General features: G+C 36.4%; 1 protein-coding gene and 1 long non-coding RNA gene across 2 annotated transcripts in view; one reads left to right on the top strand and one right to left on the bottom strand.

The window, feature by feature from the left end:
- Nucleotides 1-19,487, top strand: part of LOC126852665 (uncharacterized) — a 115,662-nt gene that overhangs the window by 70,313 nt on the left and 25,862 nt on the right. The gene's annotated exons all lie outside the window — the stretch shown is intronic.
- Nucleotides 1-19,487, bottom strand: part of LOC126852649 (alpha-mannosidase 2) — a 119,440-nt gene that overhangs the window by 59,900 nt on the left and 40,053 nt on the right. Inside the window, exon 2 of the mRNA XM_050597644.1 lies at nucleotides 5,116-5,592. Within this exon, the coding sequence (XP_050453601.1) occupies nucleotides 5,116-5,436 (321 nt within the window). The 5' untranslated portion in view covers nucleotides 5,437-5,592. The remainder of the gene's footprint in view (nucleotides 1-5,115; nucleotides 5,593-19,487) is intronic.

Raw genomic sequence — 19,487 nt, forward strand, 5'->3', positions numbered from 1 at the left:
ATAATGTCGCGCAACATTCTGAGAGAGCGCTAAAAATTCATATTACGAGATTGACTGAGGTTGATAAAGTTAAAGGAAGAATCTAATTAAAGTATAAATGAACTTGTATTTAAAATGTCAAATATTTTTATAAATATATCATCAATATATATATAAAATAATCAATGTCCAAAAGGCGATAATACTCTATTCGAAAGACAAAGCTATTAGTTTGAGTGAGGAAGCTAGAAAATCATGACCCAATTTCGAAATAAGCCGTGTCTCGACTTTTCGTGATGCTTTGCTCGACGCGATTTTCAACTCTTGAAGTCTGCCCTCGTAGCTGGCAAAGAAGAAAGTCTGAATTATGTCTTAAAAATGTCAAGAGTACGAGACGCAATCTGTCTGGAAAGCTCGCATTGGGACAAGCTAGGATTTTTGAGACTTGTAAAAAATGTATCGTAAGTTCTCTACCGACACAGAATACAAAAGGTAACTCTGTATACTGAAAGCTTTCTGTGGATACGCTTATATATAAAAGAACTCATAAAACTTTAATCGTAAGAAGCAATCGAAAATCTCATGCGGATTTATATGGGACTCATAATATATTTAACATTACATTTACTTCGCAAATACTTTATTGTGTACTTTATTATCCCTTTGTACGCAGCTTCAATTTCACAAGCTTTTTTAATGTAACTTATTTCAATATTCATGCACGAGACCTCGCTTAACATCACATTTTTTAAATCTAATAAATAAACATGTTTAATAAATCGCTTTCAAAATACACAAAAGTATATCACACAGAATGCTTCAGAGACTCGTTTTTCCAATGGATGAGGGATCAACATGCCCCAATTGCAAGCTACATCCCGCCCACGTTTTCTCGACTCAACAACTCCTCGGAACACGCACAACGAGAAAATATCACGTCAGGATTACGTCTTAAAAACGTCAGATGCACGGTGCTTACTCGAGGAGAAGCTGTAGACGCGTCTCGCGCCAAGATAACTCGGGGGACGGATATGAATTTCTGGAAAGGTTTGCTTAAGCAAATTGCGAAATGTAGTCTGCTAACGGATGGGAAGAGAGAGAGAGAGAGGATGGGACAAGATCCGGAATATTGTACGCCTTCGTTTCGCGGATATTCGGACCACCATCCCCTGCTGATGTTCTCGCGGCTGGAAAATCTTCTCTAACAAGAGAAAAACGAATTTTGGCCGCGAATGAAATATTGCCGCTTGGACTGAATGGAATGTTTGTCCGGAATCGTGATTAGCTTTTCTTGATGATTTAGAAATATTAGTTCGAAAATTTAATACGAGTTTAGAATATATTTTTAAAACATGTGCTAATAAATTAAACGAAAAGAAAGTATTTTTTATAAAGGCTGCTTATTTGTTCGAACAATATTCAATCGAGATTTTGTTTATTATCTCGTTTGATATTCCCTAGTTATTTATTCACAAAACTTTTATCATAAATTTGACGTATAAATGCATTTACTTCTCAATAAAGTATTCGATAAATCATAACGAGAGCTGTACTCATACATGCAATTTCTCTTTCCCTCTCTCGGAAAATCAAACAAACGCTAATAAATTGCGACTGAATACGAAATCCCTTGCCAATAATGTTATTCCCGTAAACGAATAGTCAGTTACGCGAAACGATTGTCGCAGTCAACGGATTACGAAGCAAAACACGCTTTCACCGGGGCATAATTTTCTAAAATGTACTCTCTACTAACTCGCTAAAATGATACTCCGGCGTTTGATGTTTTCCGCGATTCGCGATGAATTATAAACGAGATACGCTCGCGGTAACCAACGTCCAAATAAATACACGATAATCGGTGTAAATCTGTCCACGCGCAACTATAGCGGGATATATAGCGGCTATCATAAATACGACCTTTTGCTCTTTGAGCGCTCAGCTGTCAATGCGATCATCGATATGCAACTCGCTCACTGTAAACTGCCGCGCTCGCGCGACATTACGTTATACTTTTGATTATGGCGCCGACAAGCCATTCTCGAAATGGAAACCAATTGATTCATCAAATATATCTACGATAATCCCATTATACTTTCACATAAATCAAATTGTCAGAGGCAAAAATATCAGTTATAATCAAATTGTGAAAAGTTTTTACGAATTAAAAAAGTTTTAAGTATTTGAAAAAAAGTAAAGAAGGATACGATTATGTCAGAATTTATATCAGCATATATGTATGTCAAGTATTATTTGGAATTTAAAAGAAATAGTTGAATTATTTGCGTACCCGTTGAAATTAACACGCGCCCTGCAGAAGAGGAAAACTTCACTTTATTGCTTACGTTAATAAATGCACGGATGGATGAGCCTATCTTTACACCAGGATTCACGGCGAAACGTCTCAAAGCAAGTTTTCGCCGCTCTAAGTAACTCCGCTCCGGAAGCACCGGCAACAATAACAAGGCATTATCGAAATTCCATGCTTAACGACGCCGACCATGGTAGGGAATTAAAGCGAATTTAACGAACATCCTTCACTGGCAATTAAGTGCAATTGGCCTCCGCGCCATCGTACGCGACTAATCCGTCCGAGATGCCAGATTAGACGAACATACATATATACGTACGGAGGATTGTATGGAATTGTGCGTGTACAATTTTCCGGCGCGAGCGTTATAGTATAACGTCAAATTGAATTTGCGACTCGAATTCGAAACGTCGTTAGCCGCTGTCGTCGTGGCTGCTGCTCATTTAACAACGTAACTCGATTTGTCTTTCATCGTGTGTAACTGACGTATCGAGATCGTAGATTCGAGCAAATTATCGCATGGCGTATTCATTTTCACTCGATTAGTCTTTCTGAATTGATTCAACGTACGATTTTTCGAATCCCCGTCGTCACATCCTGTTACGCCAACATCGGTGTTATGTCAAATGTTTTGATTTTTAGCAAGATATTGATAAGAGCCAAATTAATATCGCTATAATAATTACCTCCTAACAAGGTATTCAAATTTAAATTGGAAATTTTTTAAAACCGCGATAGCTTTGTTATTGCAAATATGGAAAAAATTTAGAGAGAGAAGGAGTGTGTATTGTGGAAGTAATACAAGGTTGAGGTAGATATTTGCGATAGCAAACTCTGCGATTCCGATCTTTTTCAAACGAATAACAAATAAGGGAATAAGCTCGACAAAAATTTAATGCGGTTTGTATGTAAAAAATGAAAAACAACACGGTTGGTCGAGTCGGGAAAAATCGCCATAATACGGCAAAGACTAAACAGAAAAAAGACACACATTGTTCTTTATTACCGCTACGCGAAAGTTCAGTCGCATTATCAGAAACGTTTGCTCGTGACAAGTTGCGCGCGTCACGAAGAGCCGTCTCGTATAAACGAGACAAGCTAGATTTTTTTTTTTTTTTTTCACCGGCGCGTTCGCCAAATTACAGCGACGCGTGTACGATAAAAATTTCGACACGGAGAAACTCGTTCGTCACGCGAAGCCATAAATAATCGATGAACGAGATCATGAACAAAATGTGCTTCGATTCAGCACTTTTGCCTCCCTCGCTCGATTCTATTCCGGCTACAGAATAACGTCAATTTTTCGATACGCGAGGATGGCCGGTTAATTAAATTAGCACAGTGAGAGAGGCCGATGCTGTATACCGTTGTTCATATATTCATCCGCGTAACAAGCATAAACATATCATTCGAATTCATTGCGTTTGTTTCAAAAATTTTTTTTTATACACTACGGTTTAATGGAAATGAAGCTCAAAGCGAGAACATCCTACAAAGTGGTATAAATTGAATTTCGCATTTCAACGGTAAAGCAAACTAATTAATTATCACGTAGTTCGAAATTTAAGTTAATTGAGTAAATGTTAAAAAATGATTGCATTTAAACATAGAAATATAGGAATATTATAACTTTGCAATATATATATTTTTATATAAAATATTAGAGAAATTTTTGTAAATACATATATTTTTTCACTTTTTAATTATTATGTAAATGCGTAAAGTTTTACGAACATGAATTTAATGAACGGTAAATTAAAGCATAATTATTATCACGTTATTATCATGTTATTACGATAAATACATCTCTAACGATATTCTTGTAACGAAGCAAATCTCGCTAAGTAGCGAAATCAATGCTCCTTTGCATCTCGATTATAAACCATCGCAAGGATACAATGTCAGAAATTACTGCCATGAACAGCTAAACAGCGGAGAATGGCGGCTGGTTGCTCTGTAATTAGGCGAACACGAGAAGAGATTTGAATTGTAGACTGCGCTTCCGCTTATCAAATGCGCCAGGGGCGGCACAAGCAAACGTAAATCGCGACTAATCAGAAAAGCGCCGACTAATAGATTGTCAAAAAATAATTTCTACGAAAATGTGTCAATTTAATTCAACAGCACTTTTTAATCGAACGATCCCTATTTACGGAGTTAGTTGGTAGAAATAAATTGATGATTTCTGTGTAAGATCTTTTTGTACCTTCCGAAAAATTCTGATCTTTTCAATTAATCAATCTTTATCGTTTCAGCGCAAAATTTTTCAAGATAAAGTATACGACGGCAAACGACTTTTTTATTATTATACCGCACGTAAATGGAAGAGTTCTCTTATTACAATGGCCAACCATTAAATCAGTAAAGTTCACAGACTCTCGCGGGGGACGACGAAAGTTCCGCGGTTAATGACGCGGTACTTTTAAAACGATCGGACTTAGCACGGGCCGTCTATGGAAAAGTATTGGTATAAAATTTAGCCGCTCGTATATTCCGCGAAAACTTTCGCGAGCATGAATACACCGCGCGCTAAGGTATATGCTAAAGATAACCTCAAGAAGCTATCGAAGAAGCTTTAGTCTCGAGCCACCACTTTCCCTCTCCGTAAGTTTACGAATCATCTAAATGAAAATATATTCAGTCTCAGCCATACTTCCATCGTTTTTTCTCAAGATCATTACAATAGAATTTTATGCGTCGTGTATAAAAAAATATATTTCGGAAAATAGTGCGCATGAAGAAGGGAAATGACGAAGAAAGAGTAAATATGTAAAAAAAAAATGTGGCTGAGAAACGTTTTCCAAGACATAGACGAGTGGACTTACCTGAAAGTCAAACTTGCTGAATTCTTGCTGAGCATCAATGTCGACGTTTCGCGGGACGATTATAGGACAGGTGGCGAGTGACACTCGAGCGTCCGGTAACTCGCTGTAATCCGGGGTGACGGAGGTCAGGCTGCTGCGGTCGTACCTGAGCTCCTCGTTTAGAATGGCGGCTGCGGCGGGATGACCCGACGACGATGACGACGACGACGACGACGGCGGTGCCTGAACCTGGCTGACGTAGTAAAGGCACAGCAGAAGCGACAGCACCACCACGCCGAGGACGAACACGCGGCCCGAACCGCGACGTAATATCTTGTACATGATTCAATAAACTCGATGCGACTTTGCGTACTTTGTAAGCTCCGCGCTCGTAGATCACGATGATTCATCTAGGGATGTGGCATCAGCAACAATGATCGACAAACGATCCTTGATTTTGTCCTTCGACTCCATGGAACATGGCGGCAGAAGAGTGGCCTTGAAACAGAGAAAAGATTTTTTTTTTAATAACATTTTCTTCCCAACGTCATACGTAATTTAAAATTGAATAATTAATGATTGTCTTTTAATTTTGAATAAAATTTTGATATTAATGTATTTTGCGTTAAAATAATTTTGTGGATGAATGCACATGTTCTGGCGAATATGTAAATTCATGAGCTTGTAATGATAATTACAAATAGAGCAAGCTTCATGCCGAAACACGGGAATGCAATGAATCGAAATCAAATTTTGAATAGTAGCTATGATCATTAATGATAATTAATTGCGATATCGCGTACAACGCGCTCTTTATCGTTCACCGATCGAAATACGGATGTTTTAATCTCACCGAGATGAGAACATAAGGGAGATTTACATTGAATTAATTAATTTCATTAAATTCGATTATTCTATCGAAAAAACATGAACGTTATAATAACTTTAGCAATCATACAGATTATTATAGAAGGGAATTAGAGAAAACGGTGATTTTATATGTACATTAGTCTTAGATGAAAATCGAATTAAAAAATCATCATCTTGTTGCTGATATCGTCGGCCGCATCATCGTAAATGCCAACAAATAACAATTGCGCCTCTTACGTTTATCGAATATTTAGAATGATGAGATACAAACTTGCGACTCGATACACGCTCACTTTATGCGAAGATCGTAATAATTCGCGCACCTGGACTTTTTCCACGCGAAATATAATATACGTATCTTTACTCGCGAATAGCTAAGGTTGGTCGAAATGCGATCGATCAACTCTCCGCTAACAATTTTCTCTCTCACTTTTCTACAGTTCCATCATTTGCCGGGCAAATAACTCATCTGTCTTCGTAATGCAGAGTATAACATTTTTATAGGCTTGAATAAAGAGGACACGCGATGTTTAAACGTCTATGAGAGAATATTTAAATATAATAAATAACCTTGACAATTATTAAGTCACCTTAATTATACGCAATTCATTTTATTATGAAAAAGCAGGAAATAAATGATTCTACTTAAAAAAAAAAATAAATAAAAAATAAAATATAAAGTTTTTTTTTTTTATTTTAGAACACATCTCGTTACTTTTCCAATTATATTAGAAACAATGAACCGCCAAACGTAAGAAATTCGTAAACATTTCTTTATCAATTGCAAATCAAAAATATTCTCACAAATCGCATCAACAAATGTTTTCTGAAATCGAGTCAAAAATGTAATAAAAGATAAATAGATAGAGATGAAACTGATTCAGCCAGCCAACTTTAAGCTCAAAAGCTTGTGAATCACAGTGCATTTCCCTTGGAATCTTTTATCGTGCGCTAAAACCTCCAACAATGTATAAGGTCACTTTTCACGCGATAATCGATCGCGACTCTTGTATAATTCCGCTAACATGCGGAGAGAAACCGGAGCGAGACAAGGGAGGGAGAGAGAGAGAGAGAGAGAGAAGAGAAAGGCGAAGAGGATGAATGGTTAGCTAAAAGGAAACGAGAGTTAGAGGAATTAGAGTTTAATTCGGTATTAGCTGAACGCGTACGAAACAGACGATGCGTATGCACGAGAAAATAAGAGACAGAAAGAGAGAGGAAATGCAACGATTTGATTTGAAGCGCAAAACGCGATAGAAACTGCTCGTCCGAAAATTCATGGAGAGATTAAACCCGGCCAGCCAACGTCAACATTATCGAAGCGCATATGAGCGAGTAATGAAATAATTTATAGGAGAAAATGAACAGTTATAGAAAATAATGATAATTCGAGGATGAATCTACGATTAAATATAAGCTGACTGGCCAAATAAATTAGTAAAAGAAGTTGCAAAAATATTTATTTTTTATTTATAATTATTATTGTTTGAAAAAAAAATAATATTTTACGTTTAATTTATGTCACCATGACGCACAACATATTTTATATATTTCTCTTTATCATATAATACAATGAAACGAATAGCTTTTACATTTAGTACTTTCACGTTTAATTCCCATGATAAGAAAAATATGATTTATGCTATCACTCAGCGTTTACATCAAAATGATGTATGTGTTACCATTATATTAGCAAATGGAGTTGAGTGACTAATAAATCAATAAAAATAAAATTAATTACATTATTCTCGTGGATAATGAAATTTTGAAACGAGTGCTAAATCCATGTGACACATGCTCTAAATGTAATGCAGTGTCACAAAACGATGAAAATCGATTGGAATGATTTACATTTGCGCGGTTGGAAACAATCCATATTATTGTAAAAATCCAATTAAGTTGATATAAATACTATAAATTCTCGATATCGCACACTGTCACGCGATTATTTTCATCGAAATGATATAATAATTAATGTGACAAATATCGCAAGTGAAACTGTCAAATGCGCGAGCTGAAAAATTCAAACAATACGCGCCAATTTCCAAATATATCCGCCTCCTTCCCCTTCTTACATCATCACTTCTCTTCGTGATGAAAAAGATCCCAAAGTTCCACGTCGGGTGCTTCAATTTTCTTCACGAGGACTCTAATAAAAAACGCAAGAGGAGATTGAGGAGACAAACGAGAGGGACACGAGAACGGCCGGATGCTCGTCAGGTGCCGGTCCTCCAGCCATTCGACCGACGCCCCAAACATAATCCCTTTGTCCGTTCACAACCAGGACGATGAAACGTGTCGAGGATGCGTTATCGAGTTTTGTTCGATATGCCGGCGATCAAACGACGCATCGAGGAAAAAATAAAGACGCTCGAATTAAAATTTAGTCAATGTGGCGCATAATTAATTCCCTCTCTTTCTTTCCTATCGTCATAGATTTTATATCGCGAAAAATATATTTGTAACATTTTGTATATTATAAGCATTTATTTTTCTTCTCAATTCTATTAACAGCTGTATTTTTTTCTATTGTCAATTTTCTATTGTAAAAATTTTCAGCCATAAAATTTTCTCGATGCGAATCCTGTTGGATTAATTAAATTAGCGTTGTATTGATCGAGAATAGGCCAAAGTCTAATTCAAGTGTTTTTAGAAGAAAGAGGTCTCTTGAACGAAGCTGTCCGATAAAATTTGCCTTGTTGCAAATTTAATTACTAAAAGCCCGAAAATTCGCACCACTGACAGAGTATCTATCCGATCGTACTAAATCGATGCTATTATTTTTTTTTTTTTAGAATGACATTAGGAAGCGACGAAAGGGTGCTTCTTAAACATAGCGCATCTCTTTCTATCTCTCTCTTTTTCCTTCTCTCTTTCACAAGAAAACTGCAAATTGCAAGCGACGTAAAACCAATTTTTCGAATAGGCAACAAACTCATGCTCGATGAGAGCAACTATTTCTTTCGCCTAATTCTCTCTTTCTTTCTCTCTCTCTCTGTCGCTCTTTCTCTCGATCTTTTCCGTGGTTCGCTTCTCGTCGCGTGCCGCATTTCGCGTGTTCGGACGCGCTTTAAATTGGGAGCCTTTTAAAACGTGAGAATTATTCAACGCTCCGCCGCTCCGCGTTACGCCTCTGCCGTTTGTTATTTTGCCTCTCTCTCTCTCTCTCTTTCTTTCATTCTCTTTCTCACGTGTTACGTGACTCGAGTTACGAGCGCGCGCCGAGAAAAATGTCGCGCCGTCGACAGTACGTTATGATTATCCATAAGGTATTAACTCGTTACTTTAGGAGTAACTTTCGTTATTCGATTCTCCGTACGTTTAATCAGACAAGTTCAATGTAATTTTGATATTTTATCCATAATTTCTCGCTCGTTATTAAATTATTATCTGCCACTAAAATTCGTTGCTCCTTCGTGTATTTAGTAAAAAAAAAAAATATACGCTTTTCACAATTAATTCTTAATTTTTACTCTTTATATCTACTTGTTAAAATAGTAAAAAAAAAATTTCTTTTTTTTTTCAAAAAGCAGTTATTAATTCATTGCTGTTGCTGCTCATTTCAATTCAGCGATTTCACCATGAGATTTCCAAATAGTCACGCTTTCGATTTTAAATTTTACTTACTAAATGCACGCGTATTTTTTGTGTACACACTCGATATAAATATGTAATTAAAATCAAATGATTAGCATTGAATGTGCGGTGCGATTTAAACAAAATTATCGTATTTTGTACGAGAGCGCCGTGGGGCTGCTGCCTCCACCGGCTTGGCAATCAGCGACGAACATTCGTTGCAAATTAATGGTAATCCGAACAGTTGCAAAACACATCGCTGTGGTAGAAATTTAAGCTGTTATATTTACGTTTCGTAATACGATTCGGTTGTACGTTTTCCTTAGTATCCGTACTTTGTGCGCGACGCGCGGATAAAAAAAAATTTTTTAATTTGTGTACAAATAAAAAATGTTAAAAAAAAAGAGAGAAAGAGAAAAAATTACAAAAACTGAGTCGGCATCAAAATAAAAATCATGCAAAACTGTAGACGGACTCATTGTTATACGTAGCTTTTCTTCGATGTTGATTTATATAAACACCATTTTAATTCGAGTCTGTATGTGCAAAAATGGAGTTATTTTTTTTTTTAACTGTATATCAATTTGATTAGTTATATTATTCTATGATAAGATTACACATTGTAGAATATATTATTTTTTCTCTCTCTCTCTCTCTCTCTCTCTCTCTCTTCTTAACCAAATATATATTGCAAATATATGTAATAATAATAAATTAATTTTATAAAAATATAAACTCTCTTTATTAATTCATATACACATAGTAAGTAAGACAGGCTAATAAAAAATTCTTTTTCCTTCCTGAGAAGTAAACGATAAGCAAAGTTTGATAAGCAATAGCTTTAGCAATGATAAAATTAATTTATTTCGTAATTTTATATATGATATATGTATTAATAAATGTTTTCTAAAATGTAATTTTGTATTTTATTCATTAATTAAATTCTTTATCACAGTTGTAAGTGGCATCGTACCTTAATGTACCTCAATTACGCAAAGTCGAGCTGCGTTCGAATCCTCTGTTTTAGTGGCGCGACCGCGAAAAAGAAATCACGAGATGTTGAATTCACCGCTTGAACGAAATAGTTTTGACAGGTTGCCGGCTCTATTCGTTCCGTGTATAAGCCGAGTAATATACGAGGGAACTTTTTCACTGCCTCAGACGCAACATCGTGTTTAGTAGAAAATCGAGTCACTTTCTTCAAATACATTTCTGCGAACCGTATCATTTAACGCTGCTTTCCGCGCGAGAATATCCGTGAAACGTGCGCTGATTCGGAGAGATATCGTGATTAAGAAGTAGAAAAAAATTCTTTCTAATTTCAAAATTGTCCTGCACGTTGTTTAACACAAGAACAAAGAGACCGAGAATCACTCAGTACTCTCACATTTCTGCTTTCCTCGAGAATGAAATCAATTGTAAGTTTGAATACAAACTGTCAACGTTACTCCGACAAGATAAACGACTAAGTACTTGCAGTAAGCTTTCAAAAAAAAAAAAAAAAATCACGATGTACCAAAAAGAGATTCGAATTATTATCTGTAATACTTCGCTACTCCCAAGCTCGCCCTATCTCTCATGCAGCGAAAACACGAAACACCGAGAGACTTGGCGCACCGGCGCGCGCAAACACGACGGGAGGAATCTCTGTCAAAAAGCGTCGTCCCAAGGGGCGATTTTCACGGCACGACCGCAACGATTCGTAACCATCGCGTTCGCGCTACCGCACGCGGGTTCGTCCAACCGCAACCAAGAACCACGCCGTACTAAACTCGCGGCACGGGCGGCGGAATGGTTTTGACACGCCGCCGGCTATATCCGCTTTTCCGCCGAGACGCGACAGTCGCGCGGGGCGCATGTGCCGATATAATCCACGTTTCTGCCATCCACCTATACACGCACACATCTACACACATACACACGTGTCTACTGCATATGCGACCTCGAGCGCGAGAGATAGGCGGAGTGCGCGACGAGATGGAGAACACGCATTCCGAGAGGACTCTCCACGTCCGTGGGATGTTTTGACTCGTAAAAGAGGAAATGCAAAGGAAGAGAGGGCAAGTCACCGCGAAGGCTGTGATGTATGGTCAGGATTCGCTTTTGTTATGCTAGAAGAGCAGCATTTCTCTTTTTAATCTCGTTTTAAATAATAGATATAATAAATTTTTTATAATAAACAAGTCGTGCAATTTTTTTAATTTGTTTAAAAAAAAATATTTCACACATTCTATATTTTTATTCAACTAGCTAATTTTTTCATGTCAGAATAAAAATTTCATCACCGATTCGCAGACGAGAATCTTGGTTCACCAGAAAATATTGAAAATTGCGTAATGAAGATTTCTTCATTGAATGAATGATTTTCTTAAAATTAAAAGGTTGATGGTTCTGACAGTAAACCAGCTGATTATCATCTGGCAAGAACAGCCGTGCGTTAAATACGCTGTGGAGAACTAGTAGGAATCGCTCAGAGTACTGCGATTAGCGTGCCTCTATTAATATTTACGAGCAACAACGATTGAATGTACAACGCAGCCATGAAAGCTGCATGCGCTCAAGTGTAATACACTGTATGTATCGCAATCATAAATTAGTAACATAATAGACCATGGATAATTCTACGCTTAAGCAGATACCAGGGCTAATCCTTTAGCTTGAACAATTTATACAAGATCCCGTCTTTCTCAGAAGCAAGAAATGTGAAGCGTCAATATTTTAATAAGGAAATATATATTTAAAATATTTATTAATTAAATGCCGAGTTGCCCTTTTGCGCAACAGAATCACATAAAACATTAAAAACATTAAAAACAAAGAATGCGTTGTAAAATATTTACTCTTCGAAAATTATGTACAAATAAAAAAAAAAAACTGTTTTATTTATTAATCCGAATTTATCTTTTAATACAATAAAATTGTAAGTGCAAATTAATATTTTAGTATATTAATTTTGTACATTAATAATAAAAAAAGTAATTCGTCAAAGGAAAACTTTTCACGATAAAATAATACATCTATTAATTTTAAATATCCAATGCGCCCATCCCTTCTGTGTAAAGACTCCATGATCGAGCTCGCTGTTTCAGCGCGAAAGCTCAGGAACTTTTCAATCTCGTGGAACAGGGGAGCATGGAGGGCACACACTGTCGTTGGCACGGGATTGGCACAGGTTCCAACTTGATCGAACGGCAATTACGTTGATTGAAAGGCCAACACGAGTGTCGCTTGCGTACCCGGAGAACCGAGGACCCCCCCGATCACCAGTTGTTCACAAACACATCCTCGTTCCCCTGTCGGCTGAACGAGGAGAAACGCAGGCGAAAACACATTTCTCAAAACGTCCGCCAACGTCTCGAAATCTTGTTATTTCCTCGATCAAGAGCATTAGAATACAACCAAAAAATATTGTGTATTTTGGAGATTCCTCTTTTTAAAAGATTAATATTGAATTTAAAAAAGAATAAGAAATTTTCTCAATTATCAACATAATATTTTTTTTTTATAATAAATAAACAATCATTAAAGAACTTTACATGAATAAATAAATCTTTCTAAAAAAAAAAAAAAAATAAATTTTTAATTCTCGCATCTGCCACAAAACTAATTTAAATTATGAGAATAATTAATTTTGATTTGGTACAAACTGCGGACATCGAAAAATGTTATTAGATTATCATATCGAATTGATTATATCAAAACGAAATGTGGAATCGTTTATCTGATCATATTAATATTCGCCGATAAGTTTAGCTCTCTCTCCATGGTTCGAACGATTGAAATTCGTGGGAAGAAATACGGCGGAATAAGAAGGGGATAGCTGCTGCGCTTTCGCTACTCCGGAAATTGCATTTCCGGATAATTGGATGGCGGATGTTTATGCGCGGAATTACATCGCCACGGAATCTGTCGTTTCAAGGTGTTATTACTTAATTCGCATCGATATTGTTTTCGATACTTTCCGATCGCGATAACGCCGCAAATGACTGCGTAATCTTGCAAGAATAAATCCTTGTCTTAAAATATTGCAAGAGACAAATCTGCGTAAAATGTTCTGGAATAATAATAAAAAGTTCTTTAAGATTAAAAAACAATCCAGAAAAAGTAGAGTGAATTCAAAAATGATAATTACAAATTCAAAATTAAAATTTTTAAAAGCTTTGATTTAATCATAAGGCGTAAATAATAAAATTCTGTTTTTATTTAGTAATTTTCATTAAATTATAATGGAAATTTGAGTAAAGATTTAATTAAAATTAGTTTGGAAATTTAATTTTTTTGATCATATTGAAATATATATATTTTTTTTTTTCATTTAAACGATATGTATTAATAACGGTATAATAAATATCTCATCACGTTAATCTAATCAATCAAAATTATGCAAAGTATTTTTTTTTTATATTTAGTTCAATATTATGTCCGTAGAATTGATGCGACACAGTAGCATAATTTCGGATCTAAGTTATGTACTTTGCGCGAGAAAGGTCAAGTTCTCACGATAATATCCAAGAGCACGTTCGAGAGTAACGAATTGAAGATATGTCGTAGCTTTAATTGATGGTAAATTCAGTGTTCCGGATCAGCTGTTATCTCGCAAAGAGAGACGATGAGCCTCGCGTTCACAAGAACGATCATCCAGGCTCATCGATTTCACGTAATATCGAAGTAAAAGTACTTTTTTTAATAGAAATCTCCATTATCAAAAATTCTCCTATAATCTACCGTATAAAATTAAAAAAAAAACTTTTCAAAACGTTTCTCATATAAAAAATTTAATTTTATTATAAATCGTAAAAGGAAATAATCGGCGCTCTATTATGTAATCTTTATGTAATTAATTTATATATTAAATAAATTAATTCATATATTAATTATAAATTACAATTTCATAATCCTAATAATAACTAAAGAGCAAGAATTTCAAATTCTATATTAAATTCTATATTAAATGCATTGTGCTTAAGCAGTAAAATTCAATAAATTTATCATTCTTGATGACGTGAGATTGCTCGGAAACGAACGCTTCCAGACTTCTGCCCTTTATAGTACTTGCTCTATCGAAAGGGGGTCTAATTCGGTTTTCGATAGAGAGCGAGGGAGCGGCCGGATATATAATTCGTTTGAAGTTTCAGCGCTATTTGCGTCGAAGAATTTTTTTATGCCCATCATCCGCGGCCTTTCGGGGCGTCGCGTCGCTTACGACAGGACTAATATCCGGTGTCTGACGCAAAAATCCCTCGTTCCTCATCTGTCTTTCATTCCGAGTGAAACGAGAAATCGGCTTTGCCAGGCCAACTTTGACGGCAAACCAACGCGCGAATAAACGTGATTTTCGCCAAGGATATTTCAACGTTCAAATATACGAAAATGAAAAATAATATTATCTTTATCTAATTATAAATTGAATTCACAAACATTTATTTTTCCTCTATCTCTATTTTTTGCTTTCTGATGTAGGTCACTCTGGTCTTTTTAAGCGAAATTCATACTTTATAAAATATTCTAATTCGACTGTTACATATGTACAATTATGAAATATTTATCGTTAAAGATATCTTGGAGAATATTTAGCGTAAACTATAACGCAACTGCGATAGTGGACCTGCTAATAATAGCCTTGCAATGGGAGGGGTTTCGCTACCATTCGCCAGGCGAGGCAGTTTGTGAACAAAATTAACGCTCGATTTCCGCGATCGCTGTAAGCACGAACCTGCGCACGCGGCGATTACCCTTCGGATAATCCCGATACCGTGTATAGGGGAACCACCACCTATCAAACTTGTGCTCGCGTAGTAGTTACTCTCTCGTGCGACTGCGACACGACTGCTCGTAAGCGAGTAAAGTTTGGATATAGACAGTCTCGAAAAGTAGCGAGCTGCTTCACGATTTATGACAAGATTTCGTTTACAAATTCTGAGCGCGAAGCAAATCAGGGGGAAAGCCACAAAATGAAGTTTGCGCTGCGAAAAACATAACGACAATGTTAAGCAGTATTATGTTAATGAACGGAGATGAGCCCGGAAAATTGTTGCTCTTCCCAGAATGGATGGAAAAGTCGTGAGGATTTTTGATGGCGTGCAGAGACAAAAAGCCAACGTACGAGAAGAATCTTTACGAAATATTTGCGCACTCGAGAGCGATCTAATATGTGTGAAATATATTGTGTACATATACACACAAATTTGTATAATACATACAATATATATATATATATATATATATATATATATATATATAATGAAGAAAAGAAAAAAACCCGGAGAGAGAAAAAGCTTCTGCAAGGATTCTGCAGAGATGCGGAGGCTACTGCATAATTCCGGTGTACGGCAGAAGCAGAACTATGTTCATGAGAAAAACACGAGAGTAACCGTGGAAAGCAGCTATTTTCTCCTTCTCTCTCTCTCTCTCTCTCTCTCTCTCTCGAGAACCTCCGACAGAATAACTTTAAAACGGCCGATATAATCGGATTAGCAGATGCGCAGCGAGCTGGCGCTGTTACTTTAGCTTAAAGTCGACGTTACGTCGAACAAAAATTTGCCCTCCGTGCTGAAATAAAAAGCAGCTAGTACCGTGCGTGCGCTACGTTTTCATGCAAGCTCTCGCGCGCAATTTCCTATTTTATTATAATATAATATAATTTACGTACGTCTCTCATTGCATCGAGATCATGCTAATAAGAATATATCGTAAATAAAACGTTAAATTACTAATATGCATTTGAGAAATATTTTCTCGATATTTATTAGATGCAATTTTTCTTACTTATCTATCCTTCTCGGCAAAAGAAGTATCGAATAGATCATTTGCTTTATGCAACAAGCTGCTACAAGAGAATCTTTAACTACGACATCCAGCAGCGATGAAGAATAAAACGCAAACGAAGTGTCTCTTCGCTTTGATAGAATGACAGATGTCATCGTTACTGTAATCAGCCGACATTATCAGTCGAGCTTTCTAGACGACCCGCAATGTAGAAAGAAAGGGAGGAAGAGAGAGAGAGAGAGAGGAAAAATTTATGGATGGCGATACAATTCGTAAGTATGCAGGAAGTCCTTGTTATCTTCGTTACACCACGATTACGACATTCTGTCCATCTACTATCCCTGAGAGTTCTTAATGTTTCTCTCCACACATTGCATTACATCGCACACAGTGAATGATAAGAGTTGATTTATATCACGAGAGGATTTGTGCGCGTGAATGTTTGTATACACGATATCCTGAAAAACCTGTGTAATGTGATATTAACTCGATAATTTCCGAAGAATTTGTGCAAATTTTTTTCTATTGCAAAAATTCTATACTTCAATATTGAAATATTCTGCTGAATAAATTCTTTGTTAAAATAAAATGCACTTGAAATTACGCGAGATATAAATTGATATTAATCGGGAATTTAATTCGCCACGTTTAATCTTAATTTTTCAATAAGCGTTACGATACTAAAAGCGAAAAGATTGTTTTTAACTCCAATAGTTTCTCGCTATCGTTCTACAGATTTTCTGGGACACTCTATATATGAGATCGCAATATTCAAAGCCTTTCATATGACATTATTATTTTTGTTTCATTTCGTTGTTGATTTTAAATATAAAATACGCTACGTTCTCGTTCTTCATGATATGATTCCTCGGGCGAAACGCTCGAGGAAAAGCAAAACTCGATTATTTTCTCACGTTCAGCAGAAGATCGATCCGACCCGATTGTCTCAAATTGTTATTGTGTTTGCGAAAGAAATTGGAGAACGTCAAGCCCGGGTTAAAATCGTAATGATCTTTCTTGTGTCTCGCGGCAAAACGATAAAAGTTGCCAGCTGATGTACAAAATGTTCCAGATTCAAGAAGGAGTCGTCTCTTTCTAGTCACGCATTTTGCATCAAATTAGAGACAGCTATTCTTTCCTCGCGAAAACTTTGTATGAGGTCATCGCAAGTTCTTAATTTTCACCATTAAATACCTTGACAGTTTAAGCCTTAAACTAAACTTCTCTTAAGATAAAGTTTTGTTGAAAATTAACTGGGCTATCAAACTCTTATCAACTAACACTTTGAATGCTTGACTCGACAAGGTTCCTTAATGTTAGTATATCTATGTCTCCATTAAAGTAAGCGTTTTTCTCTTTTTTTTTGTTTTTACCGTCTCTCCATTGAAAGAATATTCAATGCTTTTTGTGCTGTATTAGGTATATTGACACGCCCGAAAACTGGGCATGACGCGAACTGAAGAGAATCGAGACACCGCCACGGACGAAACAACGAGATTTGTCAATTGAAATGTAGACAATCGTGCGTTACATCGCGTTTCGTTTCTTGCACAATAATATTCTCACTTATGAGATATATATAGGCGTTTTTTCAGTCTCTCTAAAGTTTTTCCAGGCGTCCATTAACGTTTCGATTATCTACGTCGCGCCGGCACTTGCAACGCTGCAGTTTTTGTTGTCTTTTCAGGTAGCGTATATACATAAAGCTCAGGACGCGAGTTTATTTCTTTCTACCTCTTTCTCTCCCAATCTCCACGCTTTGTCATTGGAGTATTTTCCCGCCATGGTTCGAATAAAAGATCGGGCATAAATAAAGAGTCGAAATAAAAGCTATAATGCACGTGTAAATTTTTCGCATTGCATCGATTCGCTCGCCGCTCGGCGAGGTACGCGACGATCGGGAACGATAAATCGTCGATTCCGATAATTCACTACGGGCTCATTGACTCGATATTTTATCTCGGCTCTCTTCGTTAGTTCCTTTCATGCAAAATAATTTCAGCGACGTTGTTTATCCGATTCATCGGTTTACATAAAGTTTTTTTCCGCGCACAACAATCCATGCATTATTACCGTTGGATAATCGGCGCATAACGTCAACTATCTCCACGTTATAATAAAAAAATAATTTATTTTTAAATTTATCTCGGATATAATATTTCCATAAAACGCTTTATACGGAATTAAAATATTACAATGTTAATCCATATCGGTCACATTTCTTATGCTCCAACAGTAATTCATCTGTCATGAGAGAGATTACGATAATTAAATCTAAGGATAAAAAGGCTCTTTAAAAAATACGGGCAAAGGTTGGCTGCGTATAGGTCCGATACTAAAATTCGCGTTCTTTATCCGGCGGATTTAATGCATCGGAAGCAAAAAGAAGAAGAAAAGAGAGAGAGAGAGAGAGAGAGAGAGAGAGGAAAAAAAAGAGAAAGGGCGCGCGAAGGGACGACGAGAGACGACGACTCGAGTGGGAATCGGACGGTCGGGATAATGTGCGCGGAATGAATGTATATTTTTTCGCGAGATTACTGTCGTTTTTCAGCAGCTGCCCGAACCATTCTTGCGCGAGCACGGCGACAAATGGCATCCCTGATCGTCCATTGGCGCTAAAACTGCGCGTTTTGTCTCCGTTACAGATGCGCGTGCACTCCGCGTGCATCGAAAACGCAGAGTTTCGCCGGAAAAGCGGTCGTCCTGAAAATTATTTCCCCGCCGTGCTATTAATTGCTGCTGTACGTCTGGAAAATTCATGCGGCGAAAAAAAACGTATATGTTGGATAAAAAAATTAATGTATAACGATTACAATGAATGAGATTGAAATATTTCCAGGTTAAATACAGATGTAATAAGAACGGCATATTAAGCTAATTATCATATTTCAGACAAAATTATATCAAATAGTATAATCGCGTTAATTTAACTTGCGCGGCAATGTTATAAATAATTTTTAATTATATATCGAATATAATCGCGTATACGGTATATATTAAATAATTGAAATATATTATCGTTATATTGTAACTGCCAAGAATTTATGATTGAACATTGAAAGATAACGATAATGGTGACGACAATGAAGTGTATACGCAAAAGATATAATAAAATAATATTATATAATAAAATAATACAGGCACAGTTTTATCGAGAGACGATAAAGCTCGCGAGTGCGCAA

Source organism: Cataglyphis hispanica, chromosome 11, assembly GCF_021464435.1.
Source record: "Cataglyphis hispanica isolate Lineage 1 chromosome 11, ULB_Chis1_1.0, whole genome shotgun sequence".
Classification (NCBI taxonomy): domain Eukaryota; kingdom Metazoa; phylum Arthropoda; class Insecta; order Hymenoptera; family Formicidae; genus Cataglyphis; species Cataglyphis hispanica.